Source organism: Carlito syrichta, unplaced genomic scaffold, assembly GCF_000164805.1.
Source record: "Carlito syrichta isolate Samal-C Ts95f unplaced genomic scaffold, Tarsius_syrichta-2.0.1 Scaffold303343, whole genome shotgun sequence".
NCBI classification, from domain to species: Eukaryota; Metazoa; Chordata; class Mammalia; order Primates; family Tarsiidae; genus Carlito; species Carlito syrichta.
Window position 1 is genome coordinate 536,112 of NW_007247439.1, and position 25,034 is coordinate 561,145.

At 42.0% G+C, this 25,034-nt stretch overlaps 1 protein-coding gene across 3 annotated transcripts in view; it reads right to left on the reverse strand.

Moving 5' to 3' along the window:
- The window catches only part of MTA3 (metastasis associated 1 family member 3), a 135,422-nt gene that overhangs the window by 60,469 nt on the left and 49,919 nt on the right, over nucleotides 1–25,034 (reverse strand). For all 3 annotated transcript variants that reach the window (XM_021712546.1, XM_021712547.1, XM_021712548.1), the window contains one exon: nucleotides 5,593–5,781. In XM_021712546.1, coding sequence (XP_021568221.1) covers nucleotides 5,593–5,781 — 189 coding nt within the window. The remainder of the gene's footprint in view (nucleotides 1–5,592; nucleotides 5,782–25,034) is intronic.

Sequence of the window (25,034 nt, forward strand, 5' to 3'; positions counted from 1 at the left end):
CCACCGAGCCGGCAGAATGGCGCTCTTTTAAATGACAATAATGAGCTGGGTGTGGTGACTCAAGCCTGTAATCCCAGAGACTTGGGAGGATTGCTTGAGTTGAACACCAGCCTGGGCACACAGTGAGAACTGTCTCTACAAAAGAATTCAAAAATCAGCCGGGCTCGGTGGCTCAGCCTGTAATCCCGTGCCTTTGGGAGGCTGAGACCCGCCTGGGCAGACGAGACTTCATCTCTACAATAAATCAAAAAATTAGCCGAGTGTGGTAGCATGCGCCTGTAATTCCAGCTACTCGGAAGGCTGAGGCAGAAGAATCGCCGGAGCCCAGCAGGTCGAGGCTATGGTGGCCAGGAGCGGCCACTGCACTCCAGTCTGGGCGACAGAGTGAACCTCCAACTCAAAAAAAAAAAAAAAATCAGCTGGGCGTGGTGATGCACACCTGTCATCCCAGCTACTTGGGAGGATGAGGCCTTATAAAGATGGCTTCAGCCCAGGAGTTGGGGGCTGCAGTGAGCTATGACACTGAACTCCAGCCTAGGGAACAGAATGTGACCCTGTCTCTTTTTAAAAAAAAATACACAAACATAACAAATGCTAGTGAGGCTATGCAGCAACTGAAATGGTCCTATTTTGTTGGATGGCATACAAAATCAAACAGCCACTTTGGAAAACAGTTTACCAATCAGGATTCAATCAGAGAAAAAGGACCATTAAGACAGATTTACTTACTTACCTTTTCTAAATATTATTGTTAATGAAGAATTTGTTATAAGGATTTTAACTATTTGCATTCACAGAAGCAGATTAAACAGTCTCCACAGGACTGTCCCTGCATCTGTTGCCAGAGCTTGGAGTGCACAGAGCAAACTGACGGGAGGGGAAGCTGCACATACAGTGGGGAGGAGTCTCTCCCTCCCTCTCCCTCTCTCTCTCTGGAAATTCTGGAAAATACAGTTTATTGTGGCAACACTGATATATTACAGAACCAATGTGGGCAGTTCTTATAAAGTTAAACATAGAGTTATCATAAGACTCAGCAATCCCACTGCTAGTGTTTCCCAAGAGAAATGAAAACTTATGCTCACACTAAAAAGAGGATGCATGTTTCCAGCAACTTTATCCATAATCATCAAACACAACTCAAATGTCCTTCAACAGGTCAATGAATAAACACTGTGGCATATTCACATAGTGGCATACTACTAAGCGATGAAAATGAGCTGCTAATACATGCAACAACACTGATGAACACCAAACGTGTTAAGTCCAAGAAGCCAAAAGTAAAAGTTATGTACTACTAAATGATTCTTAACAGTGTTCAGGAAAAGGCAAGACTACAGGGATGAAGAATAAATCAGGGGTTGCTGGGGGTTAGGGTAGGAGTGGGGATTGACTCTAAACAGAGATACGGGGATGGGGACGCGTACTGTGTCTTGACTGTGGTGATGGTCACAACAATGCATTTATTAAAACTCAAAGAACTGCAAATGATTTTTTAAAAACTGTAACACTATATTTTACATTTTACATTTTCACTATATTTTTTGATACATTATTATTATTTTTTTTTTTTGAGTCAGAGTCTCACTCCGTCGCCCAGACTGGAGAGCAATGGCATGTTCACAGCCATCCCAGCCTCGACCTGCTGGGCTCCAGCAATCCTTCTGCCTCAGCCTTTCAAGTAACCAGAACTACAGATGTGCGCTATCACACCTGGCTAATTTTTTTGAATTGTTGTAGACGAGGTCTCACCAAGTTGTCCGGGCTGGTCTTGACACCCTGGTCTCAGGCAATCCTCTCAACTCGGCCTCCCAAAGTGTTGAAATTATAGGCTTAAGCCACTGCGCCAGGCCCATCTACATATTTAAATAATATAAATTAACTTACCTGGAATAAAGCTATCAATAAGCACTTAATATAGAAAAACCTATATCTGCATATGTACCTTTTATACAATCTGCTTAAACGTACAAACACACAACAATGTACTCGCATGGGGAAACTAAGGCATTGGAAGTAGAAAGTAACAACACTCATTTTGGGCAGAAGGATGAAACACAACTTTAAACACAGACCGTTACGAAACAGCTGCTCACTGCGCAAGTAATTAGCGGTAAAGCTCAAGGATGAGAGGACAGGGGGCCCAGGAGGGCTCTAGTTGCATACATAAAAGTTCATGTCATGTGTATGAGAACTACAGATAGATTTAGAGGAAATATAATTATGTGCACTTGGTTTCTACATTACATTTACAAGTATGGGGGGCTGGGGTAGGGACAACAAGCTTAAAAACACCACCACAAGAAACACAAAACCCTTTGAGCAGTTAATACCCTGACCTTCTATCCTGTTTTCTTTATGGTTTTGACACTGTTGGCCAGTTCCAGTCTCCAAAACACAAGAACTCTAACGTGGACAAAACATAACATCAACATTCCAACCTCGCTCCATGCAGCAGTCCGCAGAGTTCAAATCTCTATTTCCCAGACTCCCTTGCAGCTAAGACTCTGGATACAATTTAGGTTGTCCCATGAGGGAACTGGCAAAAGAGACAGATCTAGTACTAAAAGCACCCTGCTGGGGGGTATCAAAGGAGAGACAATACACCCTGGAGCCAGAGGTAAAGTGGCGGCTTCCTAACTCATCAGGTAGGTTTCTTATCCCAGCAAGAATGGCGGCATCCTTAGTCCATTCTGAGTGCGACTTCCAGAGTCATGCTTGGAAATCCACTATGAAGTCTGTTGCTTCAACTTCCCTAGTACTTAATGTCTCAGTCAGTTTACTATTCAAGTAAGCTAGAGTAAAACCATTATGCACCATGCTACAAATCTGTAAGAATTTTGTTAGATCATGAAGGTAACAAAAAACCATCTAACAGCATTATTACTCTTAAACTCATTTTCACACAGTACTTTCCTCTCACAACAATGTCAGCCTGCACACCCCAGTATATTGCACTAATCTCCTGCTCACAGTTACATCCTAGTACTGAGCTAAGTGTCCAGGAATGCTGCCTGTAAGTTTTATACCTCAGTTTATACTCTGTCAATGGCTATTTTCTTCCTGTACTAGATCCAGCTAAAAAGCCAGGTGACTCTGTCAAGCTCCCCCAATTTGACTGGCATGATGAATCCTTCCCAATATTCCCATAATACTTATTCATTCACTGACACAAATAATTATATTCAGCCGGACTCGGTGGCTCAGTCTGTAATCCTGCACCTTGGGAGGCTGAGGTGAGTGGATTGCCTGAGCCCGCAGGTTCGAGACCCGCCTGGGCAGCGAGACCTCGTCTCTACAATAAATCAAAAAATCAGCCGGGCATGATAGCGCGTGCCTGTAATTCCGGCTACACAGAAGGCTGAGGTGGAAGGATCACCGGAGCCCAGCAGGTCGAGGCTGCGGTGGCCAGGAGCGACCACTGTACTCCAATCTGGGCGACACATTGAGACTCCAACTCAAAAAAAAAAAGAAAAAAAAATAAAATAATTATATTCTACATGGGTATCTACTTCAATCTTGTGGTCTTGACTATGAACCAATTCCCTGAAGGAAGGACAACATCACTTTTCTGTAGCATGCCTAGTGTCTATCTGCGGGCCTGCCATGGCACAGAGGTTCAATAAACATCATTAGATGTGACACAAGAAAAAGTGTAAGGAAAAATATTTTCACTTTACTGTTTCTCATCTTCTACTTCATTATTAGATCAGTAGATTTTAATTCTTTAGGGGATTTTGGTCTTGTAATTTCTATGCAGTGATGTGGCTCTATTACACTAATAACTGCTATATGAATAAACATCACATTATTACATTATTCTGGCCATCTGAAGCTAAATGCCACTGATGCTTTTTAAATTCTCAGCTGCACAAACTACAAATGTAAATCATGGCATATAACAATTTGCATATAAGTGAAGTTTTGCCGAACAAATTATCAGTGACACTAACAGCTTTAATCACCATGTTTAGGATTTAATATATCAATCCATATTGATAAGTAATAATTTTCTGTCAGAAATCATTCAAAATAGAAGCAACAACATAAAAGGCAGGATACTGGTTCACATCAAATATGTGACAGTATAGAAAGATTCTATTTTCCTTCTTTCTACCTTTTTTTTTTTGAGTCAGAATCTCGCTCTGTCACCCAGGTTGGAGTGCACTGGCTTGCTCACAGCCACCGCAGCCTTGACCTGCTGGGTTCAGGTGATCCTTCTGCTTCAGCCTTCCAAGTAGCTGGAACTACATGCGTGCACCACCACGCCCAGCTAATTTTTTGCTTTTATAGTAAAGATGAGGTTTCACCACATTGCCCAGGATGGTCTCGAACCTGTGGGCTCAGGCAATCCTCCACCATGGCCTCCCAAATTGCTGGGATTACAGGCATGAGCCACTGCACCCAGCTATTTTCATAATTTAAAATAAATAGCTTCATAGAAAGCTATTTATGAACGTCTCAAATAGAAGTTTTGCCATTTCACAGAGATTGTTAGCTTAACTAAAGACGAGTCCATAAATACAAAAGGAAGCATATAATATACCAGACAAGATTATCCAGTATTTAAAATAGAGAGTAAGCTGGGCTCGGTGGCTCAGCCTATAATCCCGTGCCTTTGGGAGGCTGAGGTGAGTGGATTGCCTAGTTCGAGACCCGCCTGGGCGACTTGGCGAGACCTCATCTCCACAATAAATAATAAAAAAAAAAATCAGCTGGGCGTGGTAGCGCGCGCCTGTAGTTCCAGCTACTCGGAAGGCTGAGGAGGAAGGATCGCCAGAGCCCAGCAAGTCGAGGCTGCGGTGGCCGGGAGCAGCCACTGCACTCCAGTCTGGGCGACAGAGTGAGACTCCAACTCAAAAATAAATAAATAAATAAATAAAATAGAGAGTAGGTCTTGTGTCCTCACCACACATACACACACATTTTGTGAGGTAACTAACTGTCATGATGAATGTGTTCATTGTGGCAGCCACTTCACAATGTATATGTAAAATTAAATCAACACACTGTATACCTTAAAGGTATACCATTTTGTCAATTATACTTCGATAAAGCGGGGCAGGGGGGTTAATAGTAAAAAATGTAAGTAGGATACTCTACATCATTCAGAAGAATTGAGATAAAAAACCCTTAAAAGAAAATTCTCCTACTCTGTTAGGTAGAGGTCACTTCATTAGTATCTGCATAAAATTCAGGCTCGACAATTAGTAAGACAACTAGAAAAATACAGAAGCCTGAAAGGACAACAGAGATCAAGCCTAACAGCAGAGATCAGAAATGTTTCATGCAAATAGTGAGAAGAGCTGTCCATATTTTTAAGTTGGAATTCAGAGGTAAGTAGGATAAAGTCATCCTGCCAAGTTTTACACCAAGAACTCAGGACCTCCTGACAGTGAGTGAGTCTTATAACTACTCCCCTGAACAATGATCAATTTCTCCCTTTACAAAACTGGCCTTGATTCTATTTGAGCAAATAAAAACGACTAAGGCATAAGCTTGCTAAATGAATGCATAAAGCTTTCCAGATTTCCAAAACAGATAAACTATTCCCACCCCAACATTTTCTTTTATTCCCAATTTTCTACTCACAAAGTCTTGACGTATGTCGTTGAAGTCTTTGCCGTATTTTTCCAGTGCCTCTTCAAATAAGCTAGCTTCAGAGGCTGACCATTCTTCCATTTCATCTCTGCATAAAACAGGTCCTCCAAGTGGTACTAAGACACTAATGGCACTGCTCAAGTCATAGCTGTGTCTATACAAGGTATCCATAGCATGAAACTAATGGGAAGAAACAAAATGAACAGAAAATATCAAACAGATTATTTAAGAACAGAAACACTAAAATGTATAATGTACTCAATGTATTTATATGGTATTTTTATAAAACAATTAAGGAAAATTTACAGATTACTAAATAATAATTTAAGGTATCATTTATTGCTGTAGAAAATGCTGACTTGTACCTTTCAAGGCATGCATTTTTAAAAATTCCACCATTTGTTATGGCAACCTAACTATGAAAATCCAGGACCGAGAAGTATTAAATTGGAAACCCATTAAATTTCACCACTCTTTGGGTTAAAAACATCAAAGTCACTTCGGCTATTGAGCAAGGCTGGCACAGCCTTCTTTAACCAGGGAAAAACATACAGAGGGTGAGAAAAAATAGTCACAGATAAGATGTAGAGAATGATCTACTATGAACAAGAGACGGAAAGAAAACAATAGTACAAGCCGGGCTCGGTGGCTCAGCCTGTAATTCCGCGCCTTTGAGAGGCTGAGGTGAGTGGATTGTCTGAGCCCGCGGGTTCGAGACCCGCCTGGGCAACTTGGCGAGACCTCATCTCTACAATAAATCAAAAATCAGCTGGGTGTGGTAGCGCACGCCTGTAGTTCCAGTTACTTGGAAGGCTAAGGCGGAAGGATCGCTGGAACCCAGCAGGTAGAGTCTGCGGTGGCCGGGAGTGGCCACTGCACTCCAGTCTGGGCGACAGAGGGAGACTCCAACTCTAAAAAAAAAAAAAGAAAGAAAACAATGGTACAAAGTATGGTGTTTAAGACAAAAGTACACACCATGTTGAGCAGAAAACATATCCCTGTTATTAATATGGTAACTTGATTGAGATTTTGGAAGACAAAGAACAGATGACCAGGTTTGCTTGGAACAGCTGGGCTTATGTCAGTTTCCTTTGTATTTTAAGGGAGATTGAGTTGGATCGTGTAAAAGGAGAAGAGAGAGATTCAGACATATAATCAGTTTTTTGCAAAAGTAACCCAGGTCTAGTTCATTCTTTTATTTTTTTTTTCTTTTCAGAGACAGTGTCTCACTGCTGTTCAGGGTAAAATGCAGTGATGCAATCATGGTTCACTGTAACCTTGAAAAACTTCTAGACTGAAGTGATCCTTCCACCTTAGCCTTCCGAGTAGCTAGGACTACAGGTACATACCAGCTACCAGCTAATTATTTTAAAATTTTTTGCAGAGACAGGGTCTCACTCTGTTGCCTAGACTAAGGCCTAGCTTATTTTTTTTTTTTTTTGAGTTGGAGTCTCACTCTGTCGCCCAGACTGGAGTGCAGTGGCCACTCCCGGCCACCGCAGCCTCGACCTGCTGGGCTCCGGCGATCCTTCCGCCTCCGCCTTCCAAATAGCCGGAATTACAGGCGGGCGCTACAGGCCTAGCTTATTTAAAATGCATTTTCTTCCAATCAGGGCCATGAATAAACTAGCTGAAAAACCTTTGAAGATTTTTGTCTATCAGAGAGAAGGAAATTAATCTATAACACTTGCAAGTATAACAAGAAAACAGTAAAATGGGACAATCAGCTCTGCCTGTGTCCCAGATAAGCACAAGAGTATCACAATGATGTGGTTGGCAAAGTGATCAAAATCTTAACCAAGTGAGAACGAGTCCTGTTTTCTGCCCTCATCCCACCTGCTCAGACTTTCTAACACCTGAACACCCAGTCTTGTACCTTTTAGATAAAGTGTCTCCCGCAATGTTTGTTAAAACTTTCCCAAACGTGAGCAGGTGTGCCTGTAATTCCAACACTTTGGGAGGCCAAAGTGGGAGGATCACTTGAGCCCAGGAGTTCGAGATCAGCCTAGGCAAAATAGCAAGACCTCGTCACTACAAAAAAAAAGAAAAAGTAATTAAAATAAATAAAAACTTCAAGAATTTCACAAATGGAGATGGCTTCACTCGTGTGCAACAATGAATCTTTTTAAAATCTTTGCTTTTGCATGAACAGTGCTTCTCCAAGGCCGCCAGTCAAGGTCTTGGGTGCCAGCTCCACACTGCAGCTGTCACTAGCACCCATGACAAAGCTGCCCGCTCAAAACGCCACCAGTTCCAGAGGTGCCTGGAGAAGTCCCGGGTTCTGGACGTGCTGACCCAGGTGTGGATGGCCTTCCAAGAAGAACCAGGGAAATCTAACAGTGCTCTGGAATTTTTTTTAAAGCTTCCCTTAGGAACTACTACCCCAGAACATCTAGAAACAGAGCCAATTCACATAGGATTAGCAGAATTGAGAGAGAAATATGAAGCTATTGTCAACGAAAATAAAAAAACCTGAAGTAAAACTTGTTCAGAATGAGCTGCCTTGGGAGGAGAAGTTAAGCAGGATTCTTCTCAGCTCCAAAGACACTAAAGAATGGCTTTGTATAACTTGAATAGTTTACACAACATATAATCTTTTGTGAACAGATGTTATAGGACTCTTTTAATACATTAAATTCACCTATCACACTTTAACTGTTCTGCACACATACTTAGAACCACCAATAAAAACTCAGTGTAATCTGGGTCTTAAAGCAGTAGAATCCAAAGTAAACTCTGAAAAAAAAACTAAAAACAACCATCTAAGCCATTACCTTAAAGAAGCACTGAATTTATTAGTCTGATTAGGAATTATGATACTGGCTGTATTTTTGCTAAGGGAGCTCAGCACGGAGCTCTTCCTTGGTGTATCAGGACCGGAGCACAGGTACACATGAAATCCACACTGTTGTTTACATTCCCTGTAGGGAGTTGGAGACATCTGTGTGACGGAAGATGCTTTTGCGTGGGTTCCCATGAATCTTCTGCTCCTGTTTACAATAACGTGGAACAAACAACTCTTGTCTGCCACCACCGTCTTAGGCACCTGTGTGTGCCATTCAGAGCTCAGACACCGCATCTTCCTTCCACGCAGTCATGCCCGTCTTATCGTTCTGCCTTGTGTTACTCTGAGCATTGGGGAATCCTATGTGAACACTGGTCTCTCTGTGCTATTTTCAATTTGTTTAATAGCAATTATCCTGGTTGTAATTTTTATGACTTTAAACAGAATGACTGTTCCCCTGACTGACTTAGTTGCTTAGCTGAGCACAGAACAGAGGCGATATGAAATCCCAGGTCATGCACAAGCTGGGATGGGAAGGGGAATGAGCCGTATACCGTGGAAAATAATCATCTGTAAGAATAATTATCATGCATTTTTTTTTCCCCTCACAGTATTTTTCTAGCCTCCAATTCACTGTATCTTCACTTTCCCTGTGAAGTAGGCAGCAAGTATGAGGGGAAGTGAGGTACTGAAGTTTTAGGCCCAAAACTGATTATTAATAAAATTTATTCACTGCTCTGAGATATGCTTTCCTCATCTGTTTAATGAGAAGACCATCTCTGCTGCCCACCTCACATGGTTGTCGTGAGGGTCAAAGAGAAATGTGTGTGAAAGACTTGTAAATGGCAAAGCACTAGATTCTTATTTGTTTGAAAAAAAATTAGGCTGGGATCAGTGGTTCAGCCTGTCATCCCAGCACTTTGGGAGGCCAAGGCGAGAAGATTGCCTGAGACTGGGGTTCGGGATCAGCCCAGGCAACTTGGCGAGACCTGGTCTCTACAATAAATCAAAAATTAGCTGGGTGTCGTAGCACGCATCTGTAGTTCCAGCTGCTTGGAAGGCTGAGGCGGAAGGATCTCCAGGGCCCAGTGGGTTGACGTTGGGTGGTCATGCGTGTGCCACTGTACTCTAGCCTGGGCGACATAGTGAGACTCCAACTCAGAAGAAAAACAAAACAAAAAACAAAAAAACAAATTAGCTTTTATGTGATTCCTTTGTAACTGGTAGGAGACTGTGGAAAGTTCCCTACTGATACAAGAGCACAAAATAAGCTCAAATATCAACTAATACCTATTACAGAAGAAACACTATTAGCAAAATTGTGTGTTAAAAACTGATATATTTGCCGGGCTCAGTGGCTCAGCCTGTAATCCTGAGCCTTTGGGAGGTTGAGGTAAGTGGATTGGCTGAGCCCGCGGGTTCGAGAACCGCCTGGGCAGCGGGACCTCATCTCTACAATAAATCAAAAAATCAGCTGGGCATGGTAGTGCATGCCTGTAATTCCGGCTACTCAGAAGGCTGAGGCGGAGGGATCGCTGGAGCCCAGCAGGCGAGGCTGCAGTGGCCGGAAGCGGCCACTGCACTCCAGTCTGGGCGACCAAGTGAGACTCCAACTCAAAAACAAACAAACAAACAAATATATTTACTCTGTGTTACATTAACCAAGACACTGACAGGGAACTAGAATATGAATCTGTTGACAGACAGCATTTAGAATATGTAGCCATGTGCAGGTACAGTGACTGACTGCCTTAAAAAGGGTTAACATTTCACTTCAATCATTGGATTCCAAAAACAAAAGCAAGTAAGTAGGAATTTCATGGTGATTTCCTGGTTATAATCACAACAAAGACCACCGACTACATGTTGTCTTTTGCCATATGTGTCCCAATGATGGAACAATCACTTCAGGTTTCCAGTGACTTTCTTCTACCTCACAGGCAACAGAGGCTATAAAAAATATTAGAAGTGAGCGCGAGTCTTTCCTTGTGCTCTGCACATCTCAGAATCAGCCGAACTCTGTTGCTAACCTCACTAAACAGACTCTGCAGTTTGACTTTGGTATATACTTTTACACACTTTTACATCATCTCTGAAAATAATACAGCAGACCACACTTATCCAGGATTTCACTTTCCATGGTTTCAGTTACCGTGGGTGACTGAGGTCTGAAAATAAGTGGCTGTGAGTATGCTATGGCACTCCAGCCTGAGCAACAGAGTGAGACTCCAACTCAATTAATAACATATTCCCTTGAGCAATTATTTCAAACTTCCTAAATTTACAATAAGTAACAAAAAAACCCAATAACTATACAAATTAATTGAGATGTTAGAATTCCTCAAAATGGAAGTAACTTTTATAATCAATAGGTGCTCTAAAACCCAAGTCACAGAATTAAATGCACTGTTCTCAGCTGATGTCACACCAACCCTCCAAGCATGGATGGATGTTGTTCACTTTAGATGAATGAAAATGCTCTTACAGGTATTTTTTTAAATGGTGATGGGCTATTTACTTAATAAGGCTTCAAAAAACCAAAATAACATCCTAGCCTTTAAGAAGTGATTATGACAAAAATCTCAAGTAATTTTATACATTGTTTCAAAGGTTCTCTTCTTGGCAGAGTATGACTGTGGAAGCACTTGCTTTTGGAAGAAGACCTCCAGTACTGTGACCCACATCCAATGGGAAAGGTTGTGTCAGACTTACAGAGACTAGGAGACCTGAAACCACCAAAGCCCACGTCTACACCACAGCCCAGACACTGCAGTACTATTGGTACGTGTAGGAAGTGGACATTCCACCCAGTGTGTGCACTGTAGAACTCCCAGGAACGATTCCTTTGAAATTGATTACCAACTTCACAGAGGAAACCAGAGGATCACATTACATGCTAGACATTCATATTAACCCCGTATTTCTGATACACACAGAAGTTTCTTTTGAATGAACTTCTGTATAGTCTAACCCTACCCTTAAAAGCTTTAAGCAAAACACAAATATAAGCCGGGTATAGTGGCTCACACCTGTAATTGCAGCACTGTGGGAGGCTGAGGAGAGAGAACTACCTGAGCCCAGTGTTTGAGACCAGCCTGGGTAACTTGGCGAGACCTCATCTCTACAATAAATAAAAAATTAGCCAGATATGGTGGCAAGTGCCTGTAGTTCCAGCTACTTGGATGGCTAAGGCAGAAGGATGGCCTGAGTCCAGCAGATCGAGGCTGTGGTGGCTGTGAGCACACTCTCCAGCCCGGGCAACAGTGAGACTTTGACTCAAAAAAAAAAACAAAAACAAACCCACAAATATAGTTTCTATAACAGAAGAGACAAAATCCAGTAAAGAAAATAAAACGTAGCTTAGTAAATAGAGTAAGCTAAGAAAGGACACAGTAATCTGACACGTAACTAATAACTTATGGTTTATCAGTAAGATAATAAAAACTTGAAGAAGGCCAGGCACAGTGGCTTACGCCTGTGATTCCGCACTTTGGGAGGCCAAGGCAAGAGGACTGCTTGATCCTATGAGTTCGAGACCAGCCTGGGTAACATGGTGAGACCTCATCTCTACAATTAAAAAACTGGAAGAGTCAGAAGTTTGAAAAAAGAAAGGTACAATTAATCAATTGTGAGAGAGGCCAGAATAGCGGTGACCTGGGAAGGAGTTCTAACTAAAGAGGGCATTAGGGAAGCTCTGGGGATGCCAGGGATGTTCTTTATCTAGACCTGGTGGTGGTTACACGGATACACCCACGTGAAAATGTGTAGGCTGTGCAACAAAGTGGAGGGCACCCTAGACACATGTATACCTCCACTTAAAATAAGAAAAAGAATTTCAAAACTCTGCATTAAAGAAAAAATTAGAAGTTTTCCCTCCAGATTAAATATCATCCTTTCAATAGGGATATAGATATACATTGCACAATCCATTCAAATATAAATTTTAAAAAGCATAAAAAACTAGCACAAGCTGTTCTCTCTGCCAAAAAGTGGGGAAGGTGTTGCCACATTTCATCTCATGAGTAACAGATGGAGATGACAAACAAAAGTATTTTAGGAGAGAGACTGACAAGGCAAAGTTGGCCATGCAATTCTCCTCCTTTGTTCATAATGCAGAATCACACTATGGTGGGCTGGACATTCCCTCCCCTAGACCTCTAGAGGACAGCGTCCTTCCACTCCATTGATGCAGGCGTGGCCACGTGACTCACTTGGCCAATAGGGTGCTGAGACACATGACATAAGAGCCTCAACATGTATTTACACATTTAGCCCTGACCTCTTGTGCTGCTGACTTTTGTCCAGGGTAGACGGGAGATAGTACAGCAGACATGGACCCAAGCTATAGTTGGGCACCTACAGCCCAGACTAGTTCAGTAAATTCCTGACAATCTGCAAGAGAATGTATGAGAAATTTAATGCTGGTTGTTATAAAGCCACTGAAATTGTAGGCAGTGTAATAGATGCCATGTTTTCCCCTTTGAGAATAATTCATGCATTCAGACTCCATCAGACTCCACCTTCTCCCACTGCTGCTCTTGCCCCTACCCCTCTTCCATAGGTGTTAATCCCAAGGGTAGTCTCTGATAAATGCCCTGCATAAAAGTCACCATCAGAGGCTGGGCGCAGTGGTTCAGCCTGTAATCATGAGAGGATTGCCTGAGCCTGGGGGTCTGAGACGAGCCTGGACAACTTGGTGAGATCTTGTCTCTACAATAAATCACAAAAAAAACCAAGCCAGGAGTGCTGGCGTATGTCTGTAGTTCCAGCTACCTGGAAGGCTGAGGCGGAAGGATTGCCTAAAACCAGCAATGGAGTCTGCAGTGGCCATGAGTGTGCCACTGCACTCCAGCCTGGGTGACAAAAGACTCCAACTCAAAAAAAACCCACAAAAGTCACCATCAGAATCTGCTTCCCAGGGAAGCAGCCTGTAAAATGCAGCATTTTTACAACTAACACATATATACTATGTTCCATACCAACGACAGGATGCTCCACAACTTATGATGGGGCTATGGCTCGATAAACCCATCAGAGGTTGTAGAGCTCAGAAGTCAAAAATGTATTTGATACTCCAAGAAACTCATTGTAAAAAAAAAAAAAAATTCTTGAAAAAATCATAAAGTTGAACCACGACAAAGCCAAGGATCATCTGTATTGATTTGCTCAGTTACAATTTTATGGAAACTTTACAAGTATACCTCCAGCACAAATTACACTATTCGGAACATTGTATCTATTTAAAAAATTAATGAGCATATGGTTTTGCCAAGTAGAAGGTGAATATAATCTCTCATGAGTAAACCCAAATTGATCAAGGCAGCATTTTTGATGTAAAAGAGAAGCGTGCCATCCACTTTCAATTTTTGCCTTAATGCACAGAAAAATCAAAAACACTCATCCAACAAATTGGCTAAGGCTTAGTTGGCATTCACTCAAATCAACCTAAAAGATACCATGGGCCATGTTCTTGTTTGTACTTACACCTTACCTTCTCGTTACTTTGGTCTCTCTGTGTTAGCCCAGGCTGATCTGGAACTCCTCGGCTCAAGTGATCCTACCACCTCAGCCTCCTGAGTACCTGGGACTATAGGCATGAGTCACCACACCTGGCTTCTTTTGATTATTATCACAAGAAAGTTACAGGGCACAACAGGTTATGGTGACTTCATGACCTTAAGTGTCATCTCCAAACGTGGCATGAGCAGAACTACAAGTTTTTGTCCCCTGGCAGTGATTCTATGCACAACCAGACAAATATATGAAAACCACTGTGTGAAGACACTGGAGAATCCAGTGCAGGCAAGGAGTAGCTATGCTTCCTCTGGAAAGGAAGAGCTGAGCTTCCTTGCTGACCTGGTCTTTTCCTTGAGGGTATTCCTTTACCATGAGGGTACTTTCTAGGCTGCTACAAAGTGAAACAGAGTCAAACAAAAAGTTTGTTTTTACTACTGATGTGACAACAATCAGATCTTGATTCTACCAGTTAGTTAAGATCTAGAGTGCAAAATCCTGGGGAGTTCCTATTCCAGGCCCTAAAGGAAATCTCAATACATCAAAATAATTAGGGTTGTCATGGTGGCTAAGGCCTATAATCCCAGCACTCTGGGAGGCCAAGGAGGGAGGACAGCTTAAGATCAGGAGTTCAAGACCAGTCTGGTCAACATGGCAAGACCCCCAGCTACACATACACACACACACACACACACACACACACACACACACACACACACACAAGACTGGGTAGCATACATGTTCTCTGGTCACAATCTCAAAAGCAATTATAATAACCGTCATATCTCACAAGTTGGTTAAAAAATTATAAAGTAAATTTAAGAAGACTTAGAACCAAATTATAAAAAAAATACATTTTCAAAATACATGAGTAATAGCCAAGGTGATAATTAGAGAGGGACATGAACAATCTTAAATGTTTACAATGAAAATAACTGAACTAAAAAACTGTCTTTAAAAACTGGAAAAAGAATATCAGAGTAAACCCAAAGAAAAACAGAAAGAAGAAAACAATGAAGAGTGAAAATATACAATTTAAAAAATAATCACAAAATTAAATTCTCATTCTTTTACAAAAAAGAAGAAACCTCAGGCAAAACTATCAAGAAAAAACTAGATGATATATGTAAACAATAACAGGAATGAAAACCTATTTGTAACTAGAAATACAACAAAGTTCAATTTCAAAATACTGTGAAAAATTATGTTAATAAATTTGAAAACTTACAAGAAAATGTATAATTTCCTAGACTGGCATAACTGATCAAAATTGACTTAAAGAGAAAAAACCTATTCTAATTATAAATCAAATTATACCCACACCCAAACAGAGGGACATTCTACAAAATAGATGGTTGGCATTCTTCAAAATGCCATGATCACAAAAGACAAGGACTGAGGGACTGTGCAAACTTGAAGGAAAGAGACAGGACAACTAAATGTTTTAAGTGAGTCACAAGGGGATCCTGGGCCAGGAAAATACTTTTTTTTCTTTTGCCGTAAAGGACATTACTGGGATGACTAGCAAATCTGAATGAAGCCTTTAGATAACAATACTCTAATGATGTTAATTTCCTGAGTCACAATTACATTTTAGTAAAATAAGAGAATATGTTTGTTTTGTGTTTTTTTGAGTTGGCGTCTCACTCCATTGCCCAGGCTGGAGTGCAGTAGCATGCTCACAGCCACTGGAGCCCTGACTTGCTGGGCTCAGGCAATCCTTCCACCTCAGTCTTCCAAGTAGCTGGAACTACAGGTGTGCGCCACCACATCCAGCTAATTTTTAATTTATTGTAGAGATGAAACCTCACCAAGTTGCCCAGGTTGGTCTCAAACCAGTGGGCTCAGGCAATCCTCTCGCCTCCACCTCCCAAAGTGCTGGGATTACAGGTATGAGCCACTGCACCCAGCAGGAAAATATCCTTGAGTTTTAGGAATCATTCCCTCAAATGTTTAGCAGTAGGGACATCCATTCTGAAACTTACTCTCAAACTGTTCAGAAATAATACCATGTATACAGTGTTAAACAAAGTTTAAGAGAGGCCATCATTTTGGACTAGGCTCTCCCACCAGGCCCCAACGGACTAGACCAGACCAGAATGCAGTCACGTATGCTACTTGCCAAGTATGGGTTTTTTTTTTTTTTTTTACCTGAGCAGGCATGACGAGGAAGTCCTCTCTGTTTTGACCCTACAAGGAAACTAACTTTGAAATAATCAATCTGCTTCTTGCTCCCTTTTTCTGCTTTTCCTCAGCCATCGGAACACTTGCTCTATTTTATAGATAGATAGAGTGAGTGAGAGGCATTTAGCTCTTTAAGATGAATGTGTTGGAATCTTTGTCTTTTGGTGATGGAAAGAATAAAGCAAACATGGGAAAATGGTAACAACTGGGGAAGCTGGATGAAGGGGACCCAGGAAGTCTTCGTACTATTTCTGTATTTATTTACAAACTACAAAGATAAATTTTAAGAAATTATAACTATAATCCTTTAATAACTCACGCTTGGAAATATAAATCTCTTCACCAATAACCCTAGACAAAGTTGTTAAAACAATGCTCACTATATTTTTCCCAACTTCAAATCTATACTGCTTCTCTGATGTTTCCTATATTAATGTTGAATCCATGGAAGAAAAAGTACAGTAACAGACTATCTTCACACCCCAAAAAAGATATTCATTAAAGCTTAAGTTTAAAAGAAAAAGATGGACTGAAATACCATAACACAAACAACCCTCCTAGGACGGTCTGCAGTTGCTCCGTACTCAGCTGTTAAAAGATCATGAGAGAAGTGTGTGTAATGTAGAACACTATAGCCTTAATGACGTATTCAGTAGGAAGAAAAATTTCATATTTCGTATTTCTTACTGTATTGGTAGTCCATTTAGTACTGGATCTAATTTTACAACCTTGGAAACATGACTAGTAACCACCCTGAAGTTTATCAGATTAAGTTTTTAAAAGTTATATATGAGTTCTCATCAATTTTATGCTCCTTTTCAAGGCTAGATTTCTAACACAAGTTGATACCTAAAATGACAATCAAAAGATTTATATTTGCTGTTGTGGCTTCTAAACTCTCCTCAAATTCCAGTACCCACAAGACCCTACATGAAACAAGACTGAAAATTAAGCGAGAAGAAGTCTTGATGAATGGCTAGCAGGTTTACAAAGAGTTAGACTGAAGAATAAAATTACTCCTGATTAAATCAATTTTTCCCTTATCAGAAAAATCAATTGTTTTTTGTAAGTTATTCCTGATGGACAAGATTTTTTATTTTAAAAATGATGGCTTATTTTAAGGGGAGGATTACCACCTCAAAGGAAACATTCTTTGTTTACCACTTGAAATGTTAGTGATTTCCTCCTAACCATTATATTAAAAGGTATGGATAATCATAGCCTAATGACCGTATTCAAACTCAATAAGCTACTAAGTGAGAGTAAATATGGCATAATAAAACTCCTTTCAGACAATCAATAAAGCTATAAAATTAGAAGTAAATGAGACTCAACAAAGACTGGAGGGAAAAAAGACAAATGCATCATCTCAACAATAACAACTAATATATATTGAGCTCTGACATTGTGCCAGATACCACTTTAAATACTTTACAAGTAATTATCTCATTTAATCCTCAAGTTGATGTCCCATGGCAAGGGCTAGACTGTTCCACAGGCTGGAAAGGGGTGCCAGAGGTCTTGGTTAGGACCCTGAGGCATTGCTTGCTTTCTCTCCCAGTGAGGACAAGGCCAGTCAGGACCTCAACAGCCAAAAGAGCCCAAGGTGTGTGAACATTTTGTAAATGAAGCAGCATAAACTCAATGAAGCAGCTGTCTTCCCAGTGAGGACAAGGCCAGTCAGGACCTCAATAGTCAAAACAGCCCAAGGTGTGTGAACATTTTGTAAATGAAGCAGCATAAACTCAATGAAGCAGCTGTCTTCCAGTCAACCTGGGTAGCTGATGTTTTCGTAGAACAAGGGACCCTAGAAAAAGAGCCCCAAGGGATGCTCCACCTGCCCCTCTCCTGAAGTTTGTATCCCTGGTTACCTGTATCAGTAACCCAAAGAGCAAGTCTCTACTCCTTCTTTCCCATCCATAATCCTCCAGAAACAAAGCAAGTAGGTGTTTTTTATTATTCCCATTGCTGATAAGAAAACTCAAACACAGGTAGGCTGCGTAATTTGCACAAAGCTACATGGATCACACACGGGCTACAGATCCAGCATGGAAAAATATGGGGTCATAAAAACGTCACCACATGTACAGCCTTCTTCATAGCAGCATCATTCACAGTAGCCAAAAGATAGAAGCGGCCGGGCTCAGTGGCTCAGCCTGTAACCCCAGCATTTTGGAAGGCCAAGGCGAGTAGATTGTCTGAGTCCGCGAGTTTGAGACCCACCCGGGCAACTTGGCGAGACCTTGTCTCTACAATAAATCAAAAAATGAGCTGGGCGTGGTAGTACACACCTGTAGTTCTGACTACTTGGAAGGTGGAGACGGAAGCATCGCCGGAGCCCAGCAGTTCGAGGCTGTGGTGCCCGGGAGCGTGCCACTGCACTCCAGTCTGAGCGACAGAGTGAGACTCCAACTTAAAAAAAAACAAAAGATAGAAGCAACTCAAGTGTCATCGATGGATTAACAAAATGGAGTATAAATATACAGTGTATTATTTCATTTAAAAGGAAAGAAGGCTGGGCACGATGACTCAGCTTGTAATCCCAGCACTTTGGAAGGCTGAGGTGAGAGAATTGCCTGAGTCCAGGGGTTCTGGCAATCCTAAAGTCAACTTGGTGAGACCTCGCTTCTACAGTAAATCACAAAAATTAGCCGGGCATCGTGGTGTGCGTCTGTAGTTGCAGCTACTTGGAAGGCTGAGGCAGAAGGATCACCTAAGCCCAGTAGGTCAAGGTTGTGGTGGCCATGAATGTGTCACTACACTCCAGCCTGGGCAACAAGAGTGAGACTCCAATGCAAAAAAATTTTTAAAAAAGGAAAGAAATTCTGATAAATAGTGTAACATTAATGACCCTTGAAGCCAGACTAACTGAAAATAATCCATCAACAAAAGAACAAGCACAGTATGAGTCCACTTACATGAGGAACTTAACGTGATCAAATTTATAGAAACAGAGGGTAAAAGGGTGGTGGCTAGTGGGCAGGGGGAATGAGAGCTAGGGTTTAGCAGGTGTGAAGTTTCAGTTAGGGAAAATAACAGCTCTAGAGATGGATGGTGGTGACAGTTACACAATAATGTGAATCTTCCTTAATGCCACAGTGAATCTATGCAATATGCTAAAAAATTGTGAAAAGGATACATTTTATATTATATACATTTTACCATAAAGTGTTTTCTTAATGCATTGGAACTGGGCATGCTGGCACACATCTGTAGTCCTAGATACTCTAGAGGCTCAGGCAGGAGGTTTGCTTGAGTCTGGAAGTTCAAGTCTAGACTGAGCAACATAGTAAGGCCCTGTCTCTTCAAAAAAAAAAGGGGAAGGGTACATGGATGCTCAAATCTTTCTACGAGTCATAGTGCTCAGACTGCGTGTACAGCTCTGACAATACAATGAAATTAGCATTCAAATACACACCACTCATAGTGATGAGATTCTCTCAATTCAAGATTAAAATGCTAAAACAAAGGAATAGAACAATATACTTCAATGACCTAGTTCAATAAGAACCTATGGCCTAGAGATAGAAGCTAATGTATTCATTCCCAAATATTTAGTGTACACACACACACACACACACACACACACACACACACACACACACACACACTATGCCAGGTACATTTGGTGCTGGGGATTCAACCATGAGAAAAAATAGACGCAGTCACCATACTAAGCAATAGGATAGAACAAGCTGGGCACCGGGAGTGGGGCAGAGTTAGACATTAATAACACAAGTGTCACAAAATAACCTGCCTTAAACTGGTGGATTAGCCAAGACTTGATTTTAAAAAGCAAGAGTTAATTAACTGCATGGGGCTGTTACAGGAACAGGCAACAGGAAGTGCACATGCAAAAGTCCTGTGGCAGACAAAGGCCGCAGAAGCAAAGGAAGGATACAGCCTGGCTGGAGCCCAGAGGACACAGAGGAGAAGGGAGTGTGGGCAAAGAGCCCGCACAGAGTCGCCCAGCAAAACGCCATGATCTTGCTGAATACAGGAATGATCTGGGCTTTTACCCTAAATACAAGTAAAAGCCACTAAAAGGACACAAGGTAGGAAACAAGAAAATAAGAGTCCCATTTTTAAAAGCTCACATATACAGAAATGAGAGGTGTTCCAGGATGCTATTTCCACCTTCCTAAATCAACACAGCTTGACCTTTCTCAGAGGCAGGCATGGCATTAGGAAGCCCAGGTTTCTCATCCTGAGTCTGTCGCTAATTAAATGTGAGACCTTACACAATTTACTCTGCTACCCCGTACCTTGAGCTCATCAAGGAAGTCTTCCCTAGATTTCTAAAGCCCTGATCAATTCAAAAATCTCTTTAGCTTTGATTCTTACCAACCCCTGCCCCCAAATTACTTAGTCCTCAGAGCCCAGGCAAAAGAGAAAAGCCAGCACCCACACTTCCCAGGGCTGGGGCACATTCCAGCACCAGCTCCCCAACAGGGCTTCTGGCACTCTGCTCCTGAGTCAGGAGGGTACAGGCCTAGTTCTGGCCAACACCACCCAACAGGAAGGCAGGCGACTAAGCTACTTCCATGTACTGACCAATTCAGTATTTCCTTCGTTCTAAGGAATTTTATTCCCATGAGGGTCAGAGGGGAGAAGAATCAAAGGAGATATTATAATGAAACAAGGGTGAAGTCGATGAAACCTCCATGGCTTCAAGGTTTTTAACAATTACAAATCTTATGTATTTTAGATTAGTACTGTTTGAAATTCACAATTCAGCTACATACACAACAATCTCAAAGTAAGGAAGTGAGAGCTGGGCACAGTGGCTCAGGCCTGTAATCCTAGAACTTTGGGAGGCCGCAGTAACAGAGGCCAGAGGATTGGCAAGACTTTGTTTCTACAATCAATAATAATTTTTTAAAAAGTTAGCTGGGCATGGTGGTGCACTTATAGTTCCAGCTACTTGCAAGGCTGGAACTATAGTGGAAGGATCTCCTGAAAACAGTAGGTTGAGGTTGTGGTGGCCGTGAGCATGCCACTGAACTCCAGCATGGGTGATGGAGTGAAACTCCAACTCAATAAATAAATAAATAAATGCATACATACATACATACATACATACATACATAATTATAGGGCTGGGTGTGGTGGCTCTGAAATTTGGGAGGCCGAAGTAAGAGGCTTGTCTGAGTCCAGGGGTTCAAGATCAGTCTAGACAATTTGGCAAGACCTCATCTCTACAATAAATCAAAAAATTAGCCAAGCATGGTGGCTTGCACCTGTGGTTCCAACTACTTGGGAGGCTGAACGGGAAGGATCACCGGAGACCAGCATGATGAGCCTGTGGTGGCCTGAGTGTGCCACTGCACTCCAGGATGGACAACAGAGACTCTGACACACACAAAAATTGCAGTAATAAGCAACTAAACATATGTGATACAAAACTGACCTCCAATTAATAACTATGAATAGAAACAAAAAAGGGAGAGATTAAAACACTGGAGGGTTCGAAGGTAACTTCCTAGGACTCAGAGCATAATAGCAAGGTATAATAGAAGACATACATGATGTGAGACTACAACTAAGTTAACTACATTAGTAGTGTCCTCTTTAAAAAGCTTCTTTACAGATCGCCTTCCCTGAGGGAAACAAACATGACATCCTAAAGCCTCTGCCCGCTTCCTTCTCAAAGAACTTCCCATGCTGTTCCACGTGTTCACCAGCAGTGGGAAGCAGAGAGTCGCTGCAGCTGGGAACCAAGAGCCCACGCTGCTCTTGCGCCCTCAGACCCATCTCCAAGCCCGACTGCCCAGCAGCTCCACATCATGTCAGGGTCTCAAGCAGGGCAGAGGGATGGCAACCATATCGTCAGAGATCGCCTGAGAAGCATTACCTCATAAGAATAGTGCTAAACCACGAGGCACTGGTCACATAAGCAATCTATGCAAGGCAAGATCACGCAACGGCAGGAAAAAACTTTCCAAATAGGTGAGGGGAAGGAGTATGAAACCCTATGCTTTAAATGACCTCAACTTTGCGTTAAAAAGAAAGTTCGAGCCGGGCTTGGTGAGTCAGCCTGTAATCCTGTGCCTTTGGGAGGCTGAGGTGAGTGGACTGCCTGAGCCCGCGGGTTCGAGACCCGCCTAGCAGCTTGGTGAGACCTCATCTCCACAATAAATCAAAAAATCAGCCGGGCGTGGTAGCACGCGCATGTAATTCCAGCTACTTGGAAGGCTGAGTGAAGGATCGCCGGAGCCCAGCAGGTCGAGGCTGCGGTGGCCAGGAGCGGCCACTGCACTCCAGTCCGGGCGACAGAGTGAGACTCCAACTCAAAAGAAAAAAAAAGAAAGTTCGCATATTATGGTGCTTGTGCAGAGACAAACAGATCAACAAAACAGAGAACAGTTTAAAAGTCTAGAAGCTGACCTAAATATATCTAGGACCTTGAAACATGATAAAGGGATATTACAAATCAGGAATAAAGAACAAATTCCAAAAAAAAGGAGTAGGGTCAGGCCCAGTGGCTTACACCTGTAATCTCAGCATTTTTGGGAGGCCAAGACAGGAGAATTGCTTCAGCCCAGGAGTTTGAGACCAACCTAGACAACATAGCAACACTTGTCTCTACAAAAAAAATTAGACAGGCATGATGGCACATACCTGTGGTCCCAGCTACTTGGGAGGCTAAGGCTGAAGGACTACTTGAGCCCAAAAGGTCAAAGCTGTGGTGAGTCGTGATCATACCAACGCACTCCAGCCTGGGTGACAGAGCAAAGTTCCAATTCAAAAAATAAAAATAAGCCAGGCACGGTGACTCATACCTATAATCCCAGCACTTTGGGAGGTCGAGGTAAGAGGGTTGCCTGAGTCCACGGGTTTGAGACCAGTCTGGGCAACTTGGCGAGACCTCATCTCTACAATAAATCAAAAAATTAGCCAGGTGTGGTGGAACATGCCTGTAGTTCCAGCTACTTGGAAGACTGAGAGGGAACGATCGCCTGAGCCCAGCAGGTTGAGGTGCGGTGGCCAGGAGTGTGCCACTGCCCTCCAATCTGGGCAACAGAGTGAAACTCCAAATCCAAAAAAATAAAATAAAAAATAAAAATAAATAAATTTTAGATCCAGAAAAATGAACACATTTTAAACAGAATTATAATACAAGTGAAGTTAAGGGTAAAAGTTATGAATCTAAAATACAAAGAAAACACCAGAAGCACAAAGAAACATGTAAATATGCTTAACCTAATTGAATAAGCAGGAAAATATGAAAATGAAAAAGCAGGCCAAGCATAGAGGCTCACGCCTATAATCACAGCACTTTGGGAGGTGGAAATGAGAGGATTGCCTGAGCCCATTGATTCGAGATCAGCCTGGGCAACTTGGTGAGACCCCATCTCTACAATAAATCAAAAAATTAGCCGGGCGTGGTGGCGTGTGCCTGAAGTTCCAGCTACTTGGAAGGATGAGGCAGAAGGATCGCCTGAGCTCAGAAGGTTGAGGCTGCGGTGGCAGGGAGCGTGCCACTGCCCTTCAGCCTGGGTGACAGAGTGAGACTCCTAATCAAAAAAAGAAAATGAAAAAGCATCAGATTAGTGAACACGTAAAAGTCTGAAAACACCAAGTGGTGAAGATAACATCAGGAAACTGTGTGGGACTATACACGTCTACCATGATGTGCAGAATAAGGTGGCTATATGCGGGCAAATTCCAAAGGAGCACCGCCTATGAATCAGCATTCCAACTCTTGTTACAGCTTTACAAACACACAGACATGCTCACAAAGGGACATGGGTTAGAATTTTCAGCACAGCACTGTGGGTAATACAGCTGCAGAAAAACATTTTTCTTTTTTTTCTTTATTTTTTTGAGTTGGAGTCTCACTCTGTCGCCCAGACTGGAGGGCAGTGGCCGCTCCCGGCCACCGCAGCCTCGACCTGCTGGGCTCCAGCGATCCTTCCGCCCCAGCCTTCCAAGTAGCCGGAATTACAGGCACGCACTACCATGCCTGGTTGATTTTTTGATTTATTGTAGAGATGAGGTCTCGCTGCCCAGGCGGGTCTCGAACCCACGGGCTCAGGCAATCCACTCACCTCAGCCTCCCAAAGGCGCGGGATTACAGGCTGAGCCACTGAGCCCGGCTAGAAAAACATTTTTTAAGCACTCCAAGTGTGTTCGCTGGTGACAAAATACATAAATAACGTGGTGAAGTAGTGTATCAAACGATATTGCAAATACTACCAAGCAGTTAAAACAAATGAACTAGGTATGTGCTGATGAACACGGCCAGGCCCGATCGCAATAACAAGCAAATGGCAAACAGTACACAGTGTATTCAAGTCAATGTATGCAAAACAATGATTATGGTTTGCGGATACATAAATACATCATAGAACTATAAAAACACAGTCTAGATACACAGCAGATTTGTTGTGGTAGCTGCCTCTTAGCAGGGGGCAGAAGTGAAACAGAATCAGACTCAGGAGAGAACATTAGGCACTTCAACATAAATGTTTGAAAAAAATTATTTTTATCTGAAGAACTAAAATATTAACATTTGCTTAAAGGGGGCATTATGTGGAGTTTTATATTATCCTCTGTACTACTCTGTAATTTTGCTATTATTATTGTTTATAGTACAACCAATAAGGCCAAAAGGAAACAGTACAATAGTTAAGAATATTCTACTCTGGGTAATAAGAATAAAGCCTCTTTTTTTTTTTGGCTGCTGCTGTACTGTTTTTCAATTTTTCATAATAAGTATACATTTATTTTAAAACAGAAAAAATCTTTTGAACAGAAAAAAATATACAGGTGTTAATTAAAGTGTACATTCTGATTTGCATAAATATCTGGTTTTGAAAGTTCTTGCAAACATGACTTGCGTACTTTCACTTCCCTGGTAAAATAACAGTTCCAAATAACCAAGATTGCTGGGCTCGGTGGCTCAGCCTGTAATCCCGCGTCTTTGGGAGGCTGTGGTGAGTGGATT